This window comes from Schistocerca serialis, chromosome 8, assembly GCF_023864345.2.
Source record: "Schistocerca serialis cubense isolate TAMUIC-IGC-003099 chromosome 8, iqSchSeri2.2, whole genome shotgun sequence".
In the NCBI taxonomy this organism is placed as follows: domain Eukaryota; kingdom Metazoa; phylum Arthropoda; class Insecta; order Orthoptera; family Acrididae; genus Schistocerca; species Schistocerca serialis.
Genome location: NC_064645.1, coordinates 440,447,847 through 440,471,454, shown reverse-complemented (window position 1 = coordinate 440,471,454; position 23,608 = coordinate 440,447,847). Strand labels below are relative to the sequence as shown.

At 38.3% G+C, this 23,608-nt stretch overlaps 1 protein-coding gene across 7 annotated transcripts in view; it reads left to right on the top strand.

The window, feature by feature from the left end:
- LOC126416771 (E3 ubiquitin-protein ligase HECTD1) overlaps positions 1-23,608 on the top strand; it is a 327,326-nt gene that overhangs the window by 42,627 nt on the left and 261,091 nt on the right. For all 7 annotated transcript variants that reach the window (XM_050084626.1, XM_050084625.1, XM_050084627.1 and 4 more), the window contains exons 9-11: positions 5,944-6,155; positions 7,701-7,817; positions 10,033-10,190. In XM_050084626.1, coding sequence (XP_049940583.1) covers positions 5,944-6,155; positions 7,701-7,817; positions 10,033-10,190 — 487 coding nt within the window. The remainder of the gene's footprint in view (positions 1-5,943; positions 6,156-7,700; positions 7,818-10,032; positions 10,191-23,608) is intronic.

Sequence of the window (23,608 nt, the reverse complement as noted above, 5' to 3'; positions counted from 1 at the left end):
TGGGTTGTGGTGGGGAGGTGGGTCGTCTCCACGTGACCTGTGTTAACGTTCAGTGATTTTGTTGTTTCCTCTTCGTTTATTGCTCTCACGTTAAATGATAAAACGGATTTTTGTGACCGGGATATATCAAATGAATTAAAATACGTTCGCATAATTACGGATGGCTAAAATATGTCATTAGTTTCAGATTTTATTTCCACCTTTCTGACAGTCAAGCATTAATCGCCTTGCAGAACAATGAAGTTATTTTTGTCGGTTTGCTAAAGAGATTTGGCTTTTATTAATCCTTTCTGCTGAGATAGTCAGTTTATTTGAAACGAACTGCTTAATTTCACACTGTTGGCTGGTTTCTACTGTTCGCTGATTACAAGTGCTCGTATGATATTATGCCATAATAAAGAACCAAACATAATACAATAATGGTACTCCAAGAAAATTTATATCTGAATCTGGACATACGAATGTGCACTTTAAGCCGAATTATGCATTTTAGTATGGTTCACGAAATTCCGATGCTCCTAAGTATCCTTTGATGTCTTGTTTCTTTTATGACCTAATGTAAGATCTCTTACTGTTTTACACGTACGAACATATGGTCTTCCTGCGTCATCGCGCGATGACGACTTTTATCTGGCTCTCTCTTGCAACTGCTGAAACGAAACTACGGTATTTCTAACAAGTAGCGGGGAATATATTGCGAACGGTCGTTTGAAAAGCGTTGCATACATTAAAAGCAAATTTCCTTTTACGCAATATGAACTATGTGCGAGAATGTACGATGAATTTCTTAAATAACAAAGCGTTTTACTCTGATTTAAAAATCAACTCTTTGAGGATGGCCATTTAGAAGAATTTTGAGCTCAGAAGATCACACATTTACGTCATTATTAAAAATTTTACTGGCTTATTTGTGTGATGTATATTAAAGTGTATCACGCGCAGAAAAGATCAACATTATACGTGGAAGCTTAGCTTCTCTTCCAGCTTATGAATCTTGGAGACCAATATTATATGTGAATGCTATGTAGATTAATTTAAACCATTAACTTTTCTTATTTGTGTTTTCGCGCTACTTAAGAGTGATCTTGCTATTGGCTGACTACATCACGTGTCCTATGCTGTCATCAGCTGGCGAGATCACGTGACATGAGTCATGAGTGGCTTGCAAAAGCGCATCGCAATCTCCACTTCAATGGTTCGGAAAGTAACATGCGGTATTTGGTGGAATTCGAATTTACACCTTCGTAATACGAAAATATGCAGCGTACATATTGCTGCACATGAAAGGTGTTTCAAAACGTGTTTTTTTTTTCCCCTGAGTTTCGTTTTCTAAAGTGCCGGGAAATTCTACTTCGGTATATAAAACCATAAACATTCAAAGGATTGATGAGTTTTACAGTACCAAGGAATAGTATACGGTCACTTAACACGGAAAAAGTGTATTTTCACTGGGAGAAAGTGTATTTTTACCCGGGAAAAATCCGGGAATTTTTTTTCGTTGTCCACATAGACACCCTGTAATTGTAGTTATTTTGAAGCCAATATTTTCACTGAAGTCGAGCAAAATACTTGTTCAAAAGGTTTTGTGAAACCCAAGTTTTATTTAAATTTGTTGTAATTCTATTATTCTCAGCTTGTGCTTGGTACACAAAAACCTCGTTCTTACTACTGCAATGCCCCTGTCTTGTGTCACAAATTTCGTCCATCATTGCAGTTTCTGAATTAAAACCCAAGTGAGTGGAGAAGACAGTGCATTGAAGTAACTGGCCAGAATAATCAATTTTATCATGGACATTACCCTGCATTTCTCTACCGTCGGATACTATCCTCTGTCGTACTAAAGAAATACAATTCTATGGTCTAGTTTTTTGTAAAAGTTGTCAAATATCATAGATTTCTGTGCTGTTCTCGGAGAATCAGAATAGGTGTTGGGACTGTTCTGATGTTACTGCACTGTTTATATAGACAGTCGATACACCCAAGCACCACAACATTTTGTCATTTTATGAACTGCATTACCCTTACCACAAAACAGCCAGTAAATCCTTCTTTGAAAAAAAAGGAGTTAAATTTCGGATGTACAAGTAAACCGAATGCAGTAAGATTATATGTGAGTGTAAAGACATTCAATACAGGTTTTTAGGAAAAACTGTTGTTAATTAATGCAGAATTGACAATCTTATTTTAATTGACAGTTACTATCAAGTATACTAATCGCCACCACTTGTGATAAATTTATCAGAAATCTACAATAAGGGAAAAACATTCGCAGTATGTCCTCTATAACTGAAATGAATAGACATACATTTAAATAAAGTCAGCTTTTTACATAGATGGCACCAACCTAAACTGAATGATCTTATGGCTCCGTGTCTTCAGATTCACTGTCGCTTGTTTCAACCAGGTGTATCATCACAGATTCCACAATGGTGTCTCTTAAAGCTTGATTCAAGAATATGTCATCGAATTTGGCAAAAAATGTCATCGAATTTGGCAAAAAATGTCATCGAATTTGGCAAAAAATGTCATCGAATCTGGAAAATTGTCATCGAATTTGGTGTAAAAAGTAGCACCAAAATTAATAACAATGAAATTGGCAAAACAAAATAACAGGAAAAAAAACTGTGAAATTGGCAAATGAATTTGCTGCAAAAAATAGCACTAAATTTAGCACAAAAATAGCACTGAATTTGGTGTTAAAAAAAAAAAACCACCAAATTTGATGCAAAGAAATTCATATTTGACAATAAAGTAAATCAATTTTTTCCTGTCCCTAACTATAACGTCTGTTGACTCAAAAGTCAGAATGCTGAGATTTATAGATGATTACAGACAAAGAAAATTGTAATACCACTTCTGTAGACTGCTTGAATGAAAAGTTGCAATTGATGCCCTTATGAGGTATTATGTAAAGTTTCAAATGTTATTGCTGTAAAGAATAAGATACTTGAAATTTTGAAGTAAGAAAGCACAGCAGAATAAGTTAGAAATGTATGAAAAATGTATGTTATATGAAAGCAGTGGAATTAAATTCATGCTGTGGTGACATAATAGTACAATAATTCAAGAGCCTGAATCAGAAAGAAGTGATGGAGTGTGTGTAGCTCCTCAACAGTGTAGTAGAAATGAGAATGAAGGACATTGATGACAAAAAAAAAAAAAAAAAAAATGGAAAACACGACTTCCTTTCCAGTGGATTCTGGCATCTATGAAATTCCAAAAATTTGTTGAGTTCGACTGTACAATCGATCATGATTAAAGTTGTGTAAACACCTTTCTTATAAAATAAAACACAAATGACATGTTGAAAGTATTCTAAGTTTCAGGAAGTATCACGGAAACACTTTGTTTTGAAATACAAAAAATTGTTCAAACTGGAGCATAAGTCGCCGGTTATTAGATAATGAAATCTTATTGCCAGCCATATTGCTGCAGTTTCCCATACATAAATCTAAAAGCTGAGTGTGACCACCGCCTAAAATTTGCGAACGAAATGTTGTCGTCACTTTGTACTTCTCATACTACTATGATTTTAATACTTTCATACAAACACTCACATCTGCACTTTCTTTTTCTGTCGCCATTTCACAAGAGTAAATGCAGCACGAGCTCACATGCAAAGAAGGGGTACATCCATAGCAGACTGCTTTCTCAGTGACACAGTGTGCGGATACGAGTATGCCCACGGGTACACGCATTTTCTCCACAAATCTTTGTGCATACTGTTGTATTCCCATGTTTGTGTGATTGTACAGGAGGAAAGAGACATCACTGTGGGCATACTTAAGAATACATCACATTTTCATAATCCAAACTATAATTTGATCAACATTTTGTAACACGAGATAGTTTCGACGCACAGTGTTCTGCTTGTGTGTCAAATACTAATCAACTGTTCATATGGTTTCATTACCAGAAACAGATAGCTAGATTCGTAATTCACCCGTTAGAATTGATATTTATGGTCGGTCTACTTATTTCTGAGACAGAAAAAAATTTTAAATAATTAAAAAAATGCATATATACCACTGTGGGAAAATGTTTTAAACAGACCAACTGTTATTGGGAGAAAGAACAAAAACAGTATAAAAAAAGAGCCTCAGTATTACAGCTATAATATTGTAAACAGTATAATTTATTCTGTTTGATACAGACTGAATATTTGAGAGAAACTTCATTTGGAATGAGATGCTAATAAGGCTTTAATATGTAGCTACACAGTTGTGAAATGTGCACTCCAAACATGCAGCAGAATCTGCCTGTGCTCTGTTTCTATGGTGGTGATGGCTTGTTGTCATCAACCTACTCGCTGTGACAGAGGCTTTAAGTGTCACTGTCACTGTTGCTATTTATTGGAATAATCCTCTCCTTTACTGAATTTTCCAAAACAGCTTCATTCTGCTATGCTCTTTCCATGACACTGTGTCTGTATGTTTGATTGCTTATTTCGTCTTCAGGGGTAACATTCTGACTGCTTTTTTTATTTTTTGTGAGTGCTTCAGCTGCAGAGAGCCTTTTCATTGTTGTCTGTCCAGGCGTGCTTGACAACTTGACCAGAACTGAGCACTAATCACCAGTGTTGAGTGCTCTATACATACCACTACCGCAAGAGCTGATCCATGTTTCATTGGGCCTCACAACTTTGTTCATACTCATACTATGAATCTGCCTTAAAAATCGGAATTGCCATGCAGCTATGTCCTCCCTTTCCATCAACAGCTTACAGCCACAGGGATGTGCATAGCGAAAGCCTAGGTTGTGTTAAACTGTAAATAATGACTTGTTAGCAGTTAAAAAAGTTGTGGTTCCTTAAGTGAGAATAATAGTTGGTGGTATCAGATGTTCTTTTCTGCTGTAATAATCATAAACATGAAGATGAATCGCATCCTCTGCAGAAAAATCTGTGTTGAAACTTAGTGGCAGATTAAAAGTGTGTGCTGGAACATGACTTGAATTTGGGACCATTGTCTTTTATGGGCAAGTGCTTCACCCACAGCAGAGAACTTGCCTGCAAAAGCAAAGACCATGAGTTCAAGTCACAGTTCGGCAAACAGTTTCAATCAGCCAAGAAGTTTATCAGTGCTTCTGTGGAGTGAAAATCTCATTCTGAAGTCTACATGTGTAAGCCTCTTATCCATACAATGTTTATCTAGGGTTTTAAGCTTCATTGTTCCTCCAACTTCCTTTTTTTTTTCTCAGATGTTTCCTTGTCAGTCTTTGTAAGTGGTTTTTTTCCCAAAGCTGCAGCATTTTCCTTTATTACCTTGTTAATGGAAAGGGGTAGGCTATCATTAAGTTTTTCAGTCCCAGCGTAGGCATGTAATGCACATACCATTTTTATTGACCGACCTGTTACGATAATCCCCTTGCCAGGAGAATGTTGTTGATCTTTACTGCTCATAACTTTTGACGCACCTCCTGTTGGCATTGTTCAGCATTACACAGAAAATAACAGTAAGAACAAATAAAATACCAGCTCCTACAATTGTAAAAACTAAAACAAAGTCACAGGGCGCAACAATCAAGCAGGGCAGCTGGCTCCCTGTAGCAGAAGTGAAGTGCAGGCTGGAAGGATTGTGATAGGGTGAAAGTTTGGCAACTTTGGGTGCTTGCTGTGGCTACGGGTCTCATGGTATTGGCACAGTGGGGTCCGTGCCACCCATGTGGACCTCCTCCCTAATACATCCATCATAGCTGTTGATCCTAAAATAATTTTGAATTGACTGTAGAAAGCAACTGATGTAAGTTTCTTAGAATCACATGAGCATTTTTTTAGATTATACATAGCACTTCCATTTCCTGGTAATATGTAAAAGCTTGGGTACACATTGTTGAATTTTATAACTTAATTGACACTATTGTGTGAAAGTTGTCATAAATACATTTGACATTCCACAGTCTCGGCTTTGTGACGCAGAACTAAGTACTTCTTTACATTTACAGGTGTTCCTTGGACTCAATGCGCCTTGTGGATCTATTGCTGGTGCTGCTTTTTGAGGGTCGTAAGGCTCTTGCACGCTCTGGTGCAGGTGGCAGCCAACTCCTACCGCGGCTTCGTCGTATGGACAGTGCCGGAGAGAAGACACACCGACAACTGATAGATTGTATTCGCTCCAAGGACACTGATGCCCTTATTGAGGCCATTGATAGTGGAGGTATTACAAAAATAATTACTTCTTTCTTATTATTTTATAAATTACTAGCCGGTACTGGTTTGATTTAAAATTTTTGTAGCAAACAAGTTGTTATTGTTTTTTCTTTTGGCTTAAAGTACCGCAACTTTCTAACAATAGTAAGCATCAAATGTGGCCACTGAACCTACCTTTGGGAGCCGCATTAAAATTAATGGCTGAACAGTATATTTAAATGTGGGTTTTATAACAGTAATATTATGAGAAAAGAGAGATTGCTACTCACCATATGGAGTTGTTGAGTCACAGACACAAACGCATTGCCACTCTCTCTGGGCACTGAGGCCGGACCAGAGACAGTGGTCTTTTTTCCCCGTCTGCAACTCAGTATCTCCTCTGTATGGAGAATGGCAATCTTTACTGTTCATAATATTGCCGTCTTGGATTTTCCATCATTTGATTAGGGTTTTTTTGAAGTTATTAGAAATCCTGAACTAAAGTAAATAATTAAGCACATTGTTGTTATAATTTTATTTTCAAGTACTTGTTTTGGTAATTCTATAAACATTTGAGTGTATGAGAGTGTACTTTGAGTCATTGTCTTATAGCACACCAACTTTTTACAGAAATGAACTACATGAACATTGGAGAAAAATTGCACTTTATAAGAGGTTAAGTTCTGATGAAATGCCGAGAACTTTTCAGGGTGTAGTTCATTGCAGGTAGACATCTTCAGGAAGCAGGTAAACATGTCAGAATGTAAGGGACGAAGAACATACATTTGTCTTACGTATGTTTGTCCACAAGTTAAATGATTTGTAAGATTTTTTAAATGAAGTAATTGGCAGAATAATTATCTTTTTTTAATCTCAAATGACTTCTCATTTCAAACACTACATTACTGTTAAGATTATATCATTTTTACGAGGTGGCATGGGTACAATGAGTTGCAGTTACATTAAGGAAAAGGTCATCTACAAGTTGAAAGGACTCAGTGCAGATGCCAATTACCCATCATGTCTCGGAACAGGATATTGGCATAAAATTCATGCAAATTTAGAAATATATTCAAGCAAACAATAGCGCGCATGTGTTGTGTGTTTCGTTTTGTTTTATAATATGCAGTGACTACATAAAATTTCAAATAATTTATAGCTGTGTAGAATAAAGACTGTCAGCTGCAGAGGGGCTTGAAATAGTGTGCTTTTGCAAAATATATCTGTGTTCAAAGGTTGAAAATAGGTAATTAATGATACGATACATGCATTCAAATATTTCTGCAAAGCATTATGGAAAGTATATCAGGAGCAAAAAAGTTATTTGTACACTGACATATTTTGGGTGGAACATTCACAATTTGCACTGGACTTGCAAGAATTCACTCTCTTTAGTTGAAGACGGATCACCTTCTTGGTGAACATAGTCCAGCAACACTGTTTACTAAACAGCCAAGAAACGCAAATGGTGAATTCAGGATGTTTCCAGTCACTTAAAACAATTGTTATGGTTGCCTGGGTAGTACTGTAAAGTACAAAATTAACTCCTAAATGAAAATATTTTTGTCTGCAGGTATTGAAGTGAACTTCATGGATGATGTTGGACAGACCTTACTGAATTGGGCATCTGCTTTTGGCACACAGGAGATGGTAGAGTTCCTGTGTGAGAGAGGAGCTGATGTCAATAAAGGTATGCACATAGGTTTCTGTTCATATGCATCACATCTAAATAAATGTAAACTTTAGAAAAACATTAATGAATTGGGATTTTGTCCTATTATACCAGCATGTAAGGTGTCTGAAATCTTTGGTTCTACTGAAATATCCCTAATTCATGTCCGTTGTAATTGCTGGGCTGCACAAAATTTTGCACGCACAATATCTATGCAACACCTGATTTCTTTTTGTACAGAACATTTTTGGAATACTTATCCAGGTGGAAACCTACATACATGAAAACTATCTTGTGTAAAATATGGGGAATGAAGATTAATATTTTTCTAGGAGGAAAACTCAACTTTTGGATTTTATTTCATGAAACACTTCATCTTGGAGAGCCACAAATGAGTGTTTTAATTTAATAATGTATAAGGAATTGGGAATATGAGTGACTTCTATGAACAGCATCACATTATTATAGCCAAGAGACACACAAAACCAACACCCCCAGCAGAAGTATATAGGCATACTTGCTATGCAGGTAATGAAAAGTTTGAAAGAATATATGATCAGACAAAAGTAATAGGTAATTTATATTTTTAATGGAGATGAAAATTTATGGTGGAGTATCATAATTCAACAGCAGCAAAATAAAGATAAAGGCGATTAGGAGAACGTGGGTAAGGGGAAAAGAATGAAAAGGTAATTCATCTCCTATAATTTTTATTGGAGCACAATCTAATCATTGCAAACATGGTCTAAGAATTATGGAAGGAGGTGTATATGTGGGCCAGGAGACACCAGAAGATTTTGGATTGGTTATATAATGGTAAGAAAAAATTTTGAACTGAAATATCTTTGCAGGGGAAGATGTGGACTCTGACCACGATTTATTGACTAAAGACTGAAAGTTACAACTGAAGAAATTACAGTTGGTTGTAAAATTAAGGATGTGGGATCAATTAATTGAAAGAACCAGTGGTTGTTGAGAATTTCAAATGGACGGTGGTCAGAGAGAGAGAGAGAGAGAGAGAGAAAGAAAACTAAATTTAAGTGTTAGGAAATCTTTTCTGACAGTATTTGTGCGGAGTATAGCTTTGTACATAACTGAAATGTGGTGCTGCAGGAGAATGCTAAAAATTAGATGATCAAATCAGCTAACTAATGAAGATACAGTAAGTGACATCAGAGAGAAAAGGAATTAATGACACAGCTTGACTTAAAGAAGGGATCAGTTGATTGGATACATCTCTAGCAATCAAAAAATTGTAATAAGATTAGGGAGGAAAGTCTGAGAAATAAAAATTGTCAATGGAGATGAATGTTGGACTGCATAAGCAGTTTTTCAAATGGATGTAGGTTTCAGTAGTTAGGTGGACACAAAGACGCTTGCTCAGGATAGATTAGGGTGAACAGCTACATAAAATCAACCTTTAGGCTTGACACCATGAGGTACACCTTTTATAACTACCCGAGCTTTAATTCATTGATTTTCTTTACTTTGTAATGGTAGTTTCACGTTTCAAAGTTAACAACAATCAGAGAATAAGCTTCAGCTCTCAGAATAGATGCTTCGTGAATAAGGTGAATTGTTGCGAGTGAGTGTCACACTTGTTTCTGTTGCAAATCGTATAATTTAATTACAAATATTGAAATGCAACACGTTGCTTATGTCAGATTCACGGAATTCAACCTTTCTCATAGTCATAATGTTCTCGACATTTGATACATATTTAATGTTAATTAACCTGCAAAATAACACATGGTACCATCTAAACCATTCTAGTTCAGATGTATAAAAATAACAACTAGTCTTAGACTGTCTCGGCTCTTTTTGCATGTTTATTGTAACCCATTCCCTCTGACACAACTTCACCATTACAGTTTGACGCAGTTTTTGAAAACTTTTTGTTTGGGTCAACATTAACACATGCCCGCCCCCCCCCCCCCCCCCCACACACACACACACACACAAGAGGGGGGGGGGGGTTCTGCATCATTATTCTATTAAATAAGTGTTACATGGATCACTATTACTATCAGATTTCTACCTTTGCTTCTACCAGTTTCTCTCTTCACTTTTTGAGACAGTACACATTCAATAAGATTTAATTTCCTTTGGCCCTCTAATAGTCTAATTACTTGCCCATTACTTATTCTTCTAGTGATCCATAAATTATATTAGTTTTTCATAAAAATTTGAAATGTTAAATTGGCTTACAAACAAAACCCCATTGTGTTTACAGGTCAACGCTCATCTTCCCTACATTATGCTGCCTGTTTCGGACGACCAGCTATTGCTAAAGTACTTCTGCGCCATGGTGCAAATCCTGATTTGCGTGATGAAGATGGGAAGACTCCTCTGGACAAGGCTCGTGAAAGGTCCGATGAAGGCCATCGTGAGGCAAGTTGTATTAAAAACTTGTTACTAGTTTATATTGTCCTTTTTGAAGATAAACAGTGTTCTTGAACATAAATAAGTCCACCTCTTTATGAGCTATCTAGAGGGAATCACCCTAGCCATCAGAGATCCATCCGGAGGCCCTTGTCTGTTTCATGTTCCCTGGTATCGTCACAGTTTGGACCCAGGGCCAAGACATGTTTTGCTTATTCCTTGGTGGCCTCAGTACCTTCTTTCTTATCCACTTCATGTGGTCTTATTCAGCCCAGCTTGCTACCTTCTTGTACCCTGACCTCCAGCTCTTCATTATCCATAAAACCCTGTTTCGGTGTCAAGCGCACCAACCAGTTCTCCCTTTTTGTAGACGCTGCAAAGGCTCACTGCTCTTTCATAAGTACGCATGTGGTGAGCACAAGGTCTCGAGCTATTGCAGCATTTACTTGCTTTCTTGTCCTGCAGTCTCCCATCTTTTCTTTTTTCTCGCAGTGGCAGCCCTTGGATGTTGATTTGACTATTTTAGAAGGTTCTGCTGTCTTTTGTTGTTTTCTTATTTGTTACACCACTTTTCAGTTGAAATAATTTTTGTCTGCCCCTGGGTTTGACTTCAATTTTCAGTATCCCCCCCTCCTGTAGTTTGGATTGACTGGGGAAGAATGCCTTAAAAACAGCCTACAGTGTTAATGATCCTTTGTGCGCAGTAATTGCATAGACTTGTATATGAACTTGAGCCAGTGTGGTAGCCAATCCAATGTTGTGGGATCATTAGGTACCCTTTTGGTAGAGCTCTTAACAGAATGGGCATCACGCTTCTGATCCATGAGCTAGTAGTTACCCATGCATGCCACAGTAAATGCCCATCTTCCTGGGGCTTCAGGACTCCCAGCAATGGTCATCATGCCAAATGACCTTTTGTGTGGCTAGGTGGCACCCTCAATTGGATTTGATGTCATTAGGGTGGATGTTTTTCACATTAAATATATCGAATTGAATCAATGCAATGGCCATTCTGATTTGGTTTTAAATATATCAAATTGAATCAATGCAATGGCCATTCTGATTTGGTTCTCTCAGCCGATAGGTCTGGATATTTCAGTGCTACTGCTTTTCCTACCCTGACTCTCAGGTGGAGGAGGGACAAGCCAGACTGGAAGTGAAACAGTTTAGTCACTACTTGATGTATAGTATTACAGGAGGAAATACTTTTATGGCAACAAAACCATTATTTTTTATGGAACACAAAGGAGAGAAATTTGGTGAATTTCACTGATTGGGAAAAATGTATACTGATCACCATCCTCCATGTTCACAGTTTTGCCTAGTATTTAGAAAGGAAAAGAAAATACAAGAACATAATTCACTTGACTGCCTGTCACATACCAAGGCAAGAAAAAATATGAACACCTGCATCCTGTCTTACATGATGACCAACTACGCAAAAATCCTGCTGTCACTTTCTGTGCTTGTTTTTTTTCCAAACCAGAGCTACCACTGGTCTCTAGTCTCGTGGTTGCTATGACAGTATCTTCAGGAACAACTTCCCACACCTGACAAGAGTAACAGCTTCCTTGTCCAGCATCTACTGATGACAGGACACTCTCTCGGGCTCACTCTCCCCAGAAACATACAGGTCAGAGGCCCAGCACCAGCCATCTGCTGAAGGAGCCACAGCCTATTTGTCTCAAGGCAGCCTTCTCTTAGTCTGTCACCACACACACCACGGATATGCCCTTGCAAGAATCTTGGCCACCAAAAGCTGCAGAGGAATAATAATAATAATAATAATAATAATAATAATCATTTTAACCAGACATAACGTCTGAGAAAGGAAAGAAATAATAATAATAATAATAATAATAATAATAATAATAAACCCCGTGGAGGCCCGGGAAAAGAATCGGCCTCCGGTATGTTCTGCCAGTCGTAAAAGGCGACGAAAAGAACAAACCACTAATAGGGCTAACCCCCCTTTTAGTGTGATTAGTTGGTTCAGGATAGAACTAAAGAAGCCTTGGACAAGCGCCGTCATGGTCGGGGACGACGCTTGAACCCTATGCCCGCCCACAATGGTAACAACACTGCTAGCCAACTGGAAAATTATTTAAATCCAAATAGAGGTGTTTTGCAGGATATGCTTCCTGCAACCACCCTAGAAGGAAAACAAAGACAGAGGATGAGATGATCAGATGAAGTTAATCGACACCTCATGTTCTGTTATTACCAAGCAACAAACCTAGGAACCAACACAACTGGATGCAGATCACAAGTATACACAACATTTATTACCAGATACCCTGAATTAAAATTTTTAACAGAACAACGATTAGCTGATCAGATCTGTGTAATAATAAAAAATAACAGGATACCCCAGTCAGAATTAGAAAACATCAAACAACAAGCACAACAAATACTGGAACAAAATAATGTGCAATCAGAAGAAGAAGAAAATACAGTAATGGACTCAAACATCCCAGAGCAAACAAACAAAGAACAACATGCACCAATTAAACAATCAGAGGAAAACGAAATCTTAAGACAGCCACCAGAACAAGCACAAATAGAACACGAAGTGACACAGATGTTAGATATAGAAGAAAAATTTCAGCTAACATATATAGAATACAAAGACACAAATACAGACATTAGACCATTCTTGCGTAGACCACCAAATAACCCACAAGTCGAAACAACAATAAATACTATCAACACAATCATACACAACAAAATAAATGAAAACACAACTATGGAAGAATTACAACTACTGGTTTATATAGGAGCACTCACTACACTAAATATACACACTAGGCAGAGATCAGAACCAACCAACACACAGAAGAAACCCACAAAACCAGCATGGCAACACAGGCTACAGATCAAAATAGAAAAACTGAGAAAAGACATCGGACAGCTAACACAATTTATAAGAAATGAAATCTCGGAAAAAAAACGAAAAAAGTTAGGTAAAATCTCACAACAAGAAGCGACAGAGCAATTAGACAAAAAGAAGCAGAAATTACAAGCATTAGCCAAACGACTCAGAAGATACAAAAAAAGTGAAAATAGAAGGAAACAAACCAAACATTCAACACAAACCAAAAGAAATTTTACCAGACAATAGATAACACACACATTAAAATAAACAATCCACCAAACATAACAGATATGGAACACTTCTGGAGCAACATATGGTCAAACCCGGTACAACATAACAGGCATGCACGGTGGATACAAGCAGAAACAGACACATACAAGATGATACCACAAATGCCTGAAGTGATAATTTTGCAACATGAAGTCACCCAAGCAATTAATTCTACTCACAATTGGAAAGCCCCTGGAAATGATAAAATAGCAAATTTCTGGTTAAAGAAGTTCACCTCAACACATTCACATCTAACTAAATTATTTAACAGTTACATTGCAGACCCACACACATTCCCTGATACACTTACACACGGAATAACATATCTGAAACCTAAAGATCAAGCAGACACAGCGAACCCAGCTAAATATCGCCCCATAACATGCCTGCCAACAATATACAAAATATTAACTTCAGTCATTAAACAGAAATTAATGACACATACAACACAGAACAAAATTATAAATGAAGAACAAAAAGGCTGTTGCAAAGGAGCACGAGGATGTAAAGAGCAACTGATAAGATGCAGAGGTGACATATCAAGCTAAAACTAAACAAAGGTCGCTACACTACGCATACATTGATTACCAAAAAGCTTTTGATAGTGTACCCCACTCATGGTTACTACAAATATTGGAAATATACAAAGTAGATCCTAAGTTGATACAGTTCCTAAACATAGTAATGAAAAATTGGAAAACCACACTTAATATCCAAACAAATTCAAATAATATCACATCACAGCCAATACAGATTAAGCGTGGAATATACCAAGGAGACTCATTAAGTCCTTTCTGGTTCTGCCTTGCTCTGAACCCACTATCCAACATGCTAAATAATACAAATTATGGATACAATATTACTGGAACATACCCACACAAAATCACACATTTGCTATACATGGATGATCTAAAACTACTGGCAGCAACAAAACAACAACTCAACCAATTACTAAAGATAACAGAAGGATTCAGCAATGATATAAGTATGGCTTTTGGAACAGACAAATGTAAGAAAAATAGCATAGTCAAGGGAAAACATACTAAACAAGAAGATTACATATTAGATAACCACAGCGACTGCATAGAAGCGATGGAAAAAACGGATGCCTATAAATATCTAGGACACAGACAAAAAATAGGAACAGATAATACAAATATCAAAGAAGAACTAAAAGAAAAATATAGACAAAGACTAACAAAAATTCTGAAAACAGAATTGACAGCAAGAAACAAGACAAAAGCTATAAATACCTATGCCATACCAATATTGACCTACTCATTTGGAGTAGTGAAATGGAGTAACACAGACCTAGAAGCACTCAATACACTTACACGATCACAATGCCACAAATATAGAATACATCACATACATTCAGCAACAGAAAGATTCACATTAAGCAGAAAGGAAGGAGGAAGGGGATTTATCGACATAAAAAACCTACATTATGGACAGGTAGACAATTTAAGAAAATTCTTTCTAGAAAGAGAAGCAGAAACTAGCAAAATACACAAGGCAATCACTCATATAAATACATCGGCTACACCACTGCAATTTCATAACTACTTCTACAACCCTTTAGATCACATAACATCAACAGACATGAAGAAAGTAAATTGGAAAAAGAAAACACTACATGGCAAGCACCCGTATCATCTAACACAGCCACACATCGATCAAGACGCATCCAACACATGGCTAAGAAAAGGCAATATATACAGTGAGACAGAAGGATTCATGATTGCAATACAGGATCAAACAATAAACACCAGGTATTACAGCAAGCATATTATTAAAGATCCCAATACCACAACGGATAAATGCAGACTTTGTAAACAACAAATAGAAACAGTAGATCACATCACAAGCGGATGTACAATACTAGCAAATACAGAATACCCCAGAAGACATGACAATGTCGCAAAAATAATACATCAACAGCTTGCCTTACAACATAAACTTTTAAAACAACACATTCCTACATACAAGTATACACCACAAAATGTACTGGAGAATGATGAATACAAATTATACTGGAACAGAACCATTATAACAGATAAAACAACGCCACATAACAAACCTGACATCATACTCACCAATAAAAAGAAGAAATTAACACAACTAATCGAAATATCCATACCCAATACAACAAATATACAAAAGAAAACAGGAGAAAAAATTGAAAAATACATCCAACTGGCTGAGGAAGTCAAAGACATGTGGCATCAGGATAAAGTTGACATCATACCAATTATACTATCAACTACAGGAGTCATACCACACAATATCCACCAGTACATCAATGCAATACAGCTACATCCAAACATATATATACAGCTACAGAAATCCGTAATTATTGATACATGTTCAATTACCCGAAAGTTCCTAAATGCAATATAACACATACCGTACAGTTAAAAGGAAGTGACGCTTGATCAAGGTCCGCGTCACTCCATTTTTAACCGGACTTAACGTCTGAGAAAGTGAAGATAATAATAATAATAAATCCCGTGGAGGCCCAGGAAAAGAATAGGCCTCCGGTATGTTCTGCCAGTCGTAAAAGGCGACGAAAAGAACAAACCACTAATATGGCTAACCCCCCTTTTAGTGTGATTAGTTGGTTCAGGACAGAACTAATGAAGCCTCGGACAAGCGCCGTCATGGTCGGGGACGATGCTTGAACCCTATGCCCGCCCACAATGGTAACGACACTGCTAGCCAACTGGAAAATGATTTAAATCCAAATAGAGGTGTTTTGCAGGATATGCTTCCTGCAACCACCCTAGAAGGAAAACAAAGACAGAGGATGAGATGGTCAGATGAAGTTAATCGACACCTCATGTTCTGTTATTACCAAGCAACAAACCTAGAAACCAACACAACTGGATACAGATCACAAGTATACACAACATTTATTACCAGATACCCATAATTAAAATTTTTAACAGAACGACGACTGGCTGATCAGATCCGTGTAATAATAAAAAATAACAGGATACCCCAGTCAGAATTAGATAACATCAAACAACAAGTACAACAAATACTGGAACAAAATAATGTGCAATCAGAAGAAGAAGAAAATACAGTAATGGACTCAAACATCCCAGAGCAAACAAACAAAGAACAATACGCACCAATTAAACAATCAGAGGAAAACGAAATCTTAAGGCAGCCACCAGAACAAGCACAAATAGAACACAAAGTGACACATATATTAGATATAGAAGAAAAATTTCAGCTAACATATATAGAATACAAAGACACAAATACGGACATTAGACCATTCTTGCATAGACCACCAAATAACCCACAAGTCGAAACAACAATAAAAACTATCAACACAATCATACACAACAAAATAAATGAAAACACAACTATGGAAGAGTTACAACTACTGGTATATATAGGAGCACTCACTACACTAAATATACACACTAGGCAGAGATCAGAACCAACCAACACACAGAAGAAACCCACAAAACCAGCATGGCAACACAGGCTACAGATCAAAATAGAAAAACTGAGAAAAGACATCGGACAGCTAACACAATTTATAAGAAATGAAATCTCGGAAAAAAAACGAAAAAGGTTGTGTGTGTTATCTATTGTCTGGTAAAATTTCTTTTGGTTTGTGTTGAATGTTTGGTTTTGTTTCCTTCTATTTTCACTTTTTTTGTATCTTCTAAGTCGTTTGGCCAATGCTTGTAATTTCTGCTTCTTTTCGTCTAATTGCTCTGTCGCTTCTTGTTGTGAGCAAACTACATGGCAAGCACCCGTATCATCTAACACAGCCACACATCGATCAAGACGCATCCAACACATGGCTAAGAAAAGGCAATATATACAGTGAGACAGAAGGATTCATGATTGCAATACAGGATCAAACAATAAACACCAGATATTACAGCAAGCATATTATTAAAGATCCCAATACCACAGCAGATAAATGCAGACTTTGCAAACAACAAATAGAAACAGTAGGTCACATCACAAGCGGATGTACAATACTAGCAAATACAGAATACCCCAGAAGACATGACAATGTAGCAAAAATAATATATCAACAACTTGCCATACAACATAAACTAATAAAACAACACATTCCCACATACAAGTATGCACCACAAAATGTACTAGAGAATGATGAATACAAATTATACTGGAACAGAACCATTATAACAGATAAAACATCACCACATAACAAACCTGACATCATAGTCCCCAATAAAAAGAAGAAATTAACACAGCTAATCGAAATATCCATACCCAATACAACAAATGTACAGAAGGAAACAGGAGAAAAAATTGAAAAATACATCCAACTGGCTGAGGAAGTCAAGGACATGTGGCATCAGGATAAAGTTGGCATTATACCAATTATACTATCAACTACAGGAGTCATACCACACAATATCCACCAGTACATCAACGCAATACAGCTACATCCAAACTTATATATACAATTACAGAAATCCGTAATTATTGATACATGTTCAATTACCGTATTTACTCGAATCTAAGCCACACCTGAAAAATGAGACTCAAAATGAAGGAAAAAAAATTTTCGCGAATCTAAGCCGCACCTGAAATTTGAGACTCGAAATTCAAGGGAGAGAAAAGTTTTAGGCCGCATCTCCAAATCGAAATAAAATTTGGTCCATTGTAATATGAGACACAATTTAGGTCGAATGAATGACGCTACAGTTGCAGTAGTTTGGTTCGAGTCGTAACCTTAGCAGTTAAGCTTTTTCTTTGTTATAGGTGTTTACGTCACTCTAAGCTGAAAATGGATTACTGTACTGTGTCATGCATTGTTTGTCGCATTCTGATAATGCGTGTTTACGGCCTGTCGCCGCTTGCGCCATGGCTTGCTTTTGTGCGCACTACCGCTGCTTACAATTAAAAGAGAGGAATCGTCTCATTAGCGAAACAATGACAATAGACTGCTATTTGATGTTACTTACACTGCTGCTTTATTTGATAATAATCAACAAGAACAAAATAATACACTGCGTATGATAGAAGATGTTCTGAACGATAGTTTAGCGAAAATTTTTCTCCGTTTGAAAATCTTTGCGGGCGCCTCTTTAATACATTACATTCTGCAGAGAAATTAGAGTCATCTTAGATTTAAAAATCTAGTCAATTGCTGTGCTTCATTTCTGACTGTATCACTATTAGGCATAAGAATAATACGAATATAAACGTGACATGATATGTATATTCTTCCGCGTTTGCTGTTGTCTCACTCTAGTTTTGTAGTTTATTAGGCAGACAGGATTTAAATGAGATAGCAACAAACACGAAACAATACATGGCAAAATGTTTATATTCGTATTATTCTTATGGTGAAGAGAATACTGCGTGTGATTCACAATTCATAGAAGTTCCTATTAGCAACCATCTCTTCTCATAGGTAGGAAAAAATTCAGAACGTAGAGTTGGCCATATTGACAAACATCCCAAACAGACTTGCCAGTCGGATTTTCGTAGTACATTGAAATGCTGCTACATTCGAAGATGAACAATACGGAATTTGTATTTACTTCGTTGGATAATGTATGAAAATGCAGTGGTTGAAACTCGGGGCGGAGGAAAAAAGCTCGTCTTCCACCTTTTTTTAAATTTATTTACTGACACAGAGGATTTGGTGCCAGTATTTATCTTTGTGTCTACAAAGCATGCCTGTGTAGCGCTACATATATTAGACGGCAGAAGTTAGTTGTGGCGGCACCCATCAACATTTTTCGGAACTTCTGCTTGCTTTGCACTCGATTCTAAGCCGCAGGCGGTTTTTTGGATTACAAAAACTGGAAAAAAGTGCGGCTTAGATTCGAGTAAATACAGTACCCGAAATGCAGTGTAACATATACTGTACAGTTAAAAGGAATTCACGCTTGATCAAGGTCCGTGTCACTTTCCATTTTTAACCAGACATAACGTCTGAGAAAGGAAAGAATAATAATAGTAATAATACTCTATTGACCTTGGAGGTGCCAGATCCTCCCACGCAGTAATAATCTGAACCAATGTTCATTTATGTGATTCCATCCCCTCTGGTAGCTGGCAGTGATCTTGGGTCATGACTGGTCCTCCTGGCCCCTTCACACCTAACTAGGGCACCCTTAACATGATGATCCAGCGGAACTGTAATGGATGCTGCTGTCACCTACTGGAACTGCGACTAATTTCCTTTTAGTTCTACAGTCCGTATCACCCTCCAAGAAATTGACTGATGACCATTCCTCAATGTTTTGGGGTTACCATGCATTCTGTGATAATTGAACTTTTCCCAGTGTTCCTAGAGGAGTCTGTATGTTTGTGCGCACAGATATCATCAGTGGGTGGATTCCTGTCCATACCATGTTGAAAACAGTAGTGGTGTGAGTGCAGACTATCCCAGAAATCATCATTTATAACATTTATTTACCTTCAAGCAGGACTGTTAGTCCCCTTGTGATGACTCCTTTATCCAACAGCTCTCCCCTCCTCTCCGCCTCCTCTCGTCCCCTTCGCTTGAGGATTTCATTGTGAAGCACACCCTGCGGAAAATAACACATTGTCTGATAGGACCCTTCTCATTGACCAGCTTCTTTCAGATCTCAGTTCGTGTTTTCTTAGTGATTGTACTACTACCTACTCCAGTGCCAGTCATGGCACCTTTTTGACTGTTGACCTTATATATAATACCATCACTTCTTTATCGTGGCTGATGGATCAATTACCAGATGAGCTCTTTAAAGATCCAACTGACAGTTATATACCTCTGTTGTTACATTCACTCGTGCTACTGGAACTGCTATTCCTCTTTCATGCTGCACTGTTGGCCAGTCCCATGGTGAATCAAAGACATTGTAATATCTATTCAGGATCATTGTAGGGCCCTGTAGTGTCTTGAGCTGCATCCTTCACAGGCCTCAATTTTAAGCAACTCCACACTAAGGCTGACTGTCTTATGAAGTGCAGTAAGAAGGATGGTGTTGGTATTACATCTCTTCCTTGGAAACATAAGCTTCTCCCTCCCAGTCATGGAACAAATTTTATAGTCTTCCAAGCTGTCAAACATCAGCAACTGTTCCGGGATTAATCCTTCAGGATGGTCTATGTATTGATGATTCATTGGTTCTTGCTGAACACTTGTGACCCACTTCGCGAAATGTCTGCATCCTCTTCTTACCCAGCTACCTTTCAAGTTTCACTTCCCTCCCTCTTCTGCCCCCCAACCTCACCAAGCCAAATTGTAAAATGAAACTTTCACTGACTGGAAACTGCTTCCGGCCCGTGCCTCATTTTCCAATAACAGCCTGTGACTCTGAGTCAATTGATAAACAGATCATTCAACATTTGAATACTTCTCAAAGGCTACATGTCATCAGTTTCTGTAATTGTATTTGGCTAGAACACATCTTCCCTCAGCAGTGGCGAAGTATTATCATTGTCTCACTCCTTAATCCAGGGGAAAAGCCAAAAATCTACTGGCAGTTACCAACCAGTTAGCCTCACTAATGTGTTCTGCAAACTGCTTGAAAGGATGGTTGTCCACAGATTATGCTGGTTTCTCAAATCTTGGTACCTTTTGTCCCATGTTGGTATGGTTTCTGGGAAGGATGATCGACAACCAACCATCTGGCTAGGCTGGAAACCACAATCCAACAGGCTTTTTCTAAATTACACCACTTCTTTGCAGCTGTTTTTAACTCGCCAGTTATTCTGGGTGCAGTTGGTACTCCACTCAGCTCTCCACAGGAGAATGATGCCCTTCATGACTCCGTGCTGAGTGACACACACTTCCTCGTCACTATCAATGAGCTAGTGACCTCTGTCCAGCCACTGGGCCACCCCCACATGTCATGTCAACGACTTCCATATTTGTTGCAGCTCCCACCCTGTAGCCATGGTGGAATGCCAGCTCCAAAGTGCCATCTGAAGGACGTCAGCTTGTACCCTTTCCCGTGGTTACCAATTTCATTTGCAAAAATGTGGTTCACGAATTCTTGTCATACCATGGCCTATACTGTCCCAGAACTCTACTTGGATACCCAGCACGAGGACGTTGTTGCACAGTCTTTATTTTTGGACCTTCTGTTTGATAAAAAGCTGTCTCAGCTGCCCCATATTCATCCTCTAAAGACTAGAGTGCATTTAAAATAATCAGCTACTTTTGACAGTTTGGTTTGGAGCGAGTGCAGAGGAGCATAGTTGACAGTGTGTGCAGAGTACATCAGTGTGCGGCAAAAATGCCATGCTAGTTGACACGAAAGCTAGCAAATTTGCTTGACTGCTTGAACAAGAAGTCACTCAAGCTGCCTGATCTGCAGTCTTTCTTAAATGATGTTAAAGAAACTATTCAGGGAAAAAATCTTGTTTCGTACATGTCTTAGAGCTTCATTTAATTGGATAGATAAAGTCTATTCACCAAGCAGTGGCAGGAGAACACACACACACGCACACACGCACACACGCACACACGCACACACACACACACACACACACACACACACACACACACACACACACACGGGGGGGGGGGGGGGAGAGAGAGAGAGAGAGAGAGAGAGAGAGAGAGAGAGAGAGAGAGAGGGGGGGGGGTAGGTAGGTAGGTTTAACTTAAGCCAGCTGTCAGAGCCAGTGGCTCTTCTTCCAGCAGAAGAGTTGAAGGGGAAGGAAGAGGGGAGAGGGATGAAGGAAGAGGACTAGAGAGGTTTAGTGAAAGGGGTACAGCTTGGAAAAGTCGCCCAGTACCCCAGGTGAGGGGAGACTTAACTGGATGGGATGAGAAGGAAAGACTGATTGTTGGGGACTGCACCTGACGAGATTTGAAAACCTGAGAGCTCAAAGGTGGAAGATGGTAACATGCAAGACAGAGATTACTGCTAAAACATTGTGCATGACAAGATGTAGAAAACTAAAATGAGTGAAGGTGGAAGTAGTTAGTGTGAAGAAACACTGAGACAGAAAGAATTAATCTAAATTAAGACCAGATGTATAGCAAGAACCAAGAACATTTAGCGCTAGTTCCCACTTGCGGAGTTCTGAGAAACTGGTGTCTGGGGGAAGAATAAAAATGGAATGTGTGGTGAAACAGGCACTGAGGTCAAGACTGTCATGTTGTAGAGCATGCTCTGCAATATGGTATAGTGTGTTGCTGGTATACATCCTCTGTCTATGCCCATTCGTCCTGACTAGTAACTGGGTGGCAGAAGTGCCAATCTAAAAGGCCAAACAGTGGTTACATAACAGCGGGTATATGATGTCTTTTCATGGATGCAAGAGGTACAAGGGGTCTGACAATGGTATTGTGGAGATAGGGAGGTTGATGAAAAGCTGTTTTAGGTGTGGTGGGCAAAATCTTGGACAGAATGGATCGCATTTTAGGGGATGATTTTGGAAGTCATGGCCCTGGCAAAGTAGCTGATTAATACATTCAAACCAGGATAATATGTGTGACAAGTGGTTTGTTCTGAAGTTGTTGTTTGGAAGGATCAGCAATACTAGGATTGGAATTGATGGCCTGGGAAATTTGCTTTAGAACTAGACTTGGGGGGGGGGGGGGGGGGAGGGATGATTACATCCAGTGAACGGGAGGTGAGATTGGTGATGTATTGCTGTAAAGAGTTCTCATCCGAAAAATGTTTGCCTTGAATGCCACGGCTGTATAGGAGGCAACGTTTGACGTGGAAAGGATGGCAACTGTCAAAATGTAAATATTGTTGTTTGTTAGTAGTTTTAATGTAGAATGGAGTGTGGAGCAGGCCTTCAGTGAGGATTAGATCAACATCAAAGAAAGTGACATGGGATTTGGAATAGGACCATGTGAAATTTAATTGGGAGAAAGTATTTAGAGATTGCAGGAATTTTAGCATGTCAGCCTTACCATGAGTCCTTATGGCAAAGATGTCATCAGTGTATCTAAACTAAACCAGAGGCTGAAAGCTTATGGATCTCAGAAAAGCCCCCTCCAAGCAACCCACTAAAAGGTTGACATAGGACGGAGCCATCCTTTTTCCCGTGGCTGTACTCCTGATCTATTTGCTCTCAGAGTTGAAGGGTAAGTATAAAGTTGATTAAGGTGAACAAGAAGGATGTCATAGGTTTGGTATCAGTGGACACTGACTTAGGAAATGTTCAGTAGCAGACAGACATTGTATGTGAGGTATGTTGGTATAGAGGAAGATGGCATCAGTGGTGACAAGCGAGGTGTGTGGAGGAAGTGGGTCGGGCACGGATTCCAGACAATCTAGGAAATGGCTGGTGTTTTTAATATAGGAGGGAAATCTTTGTA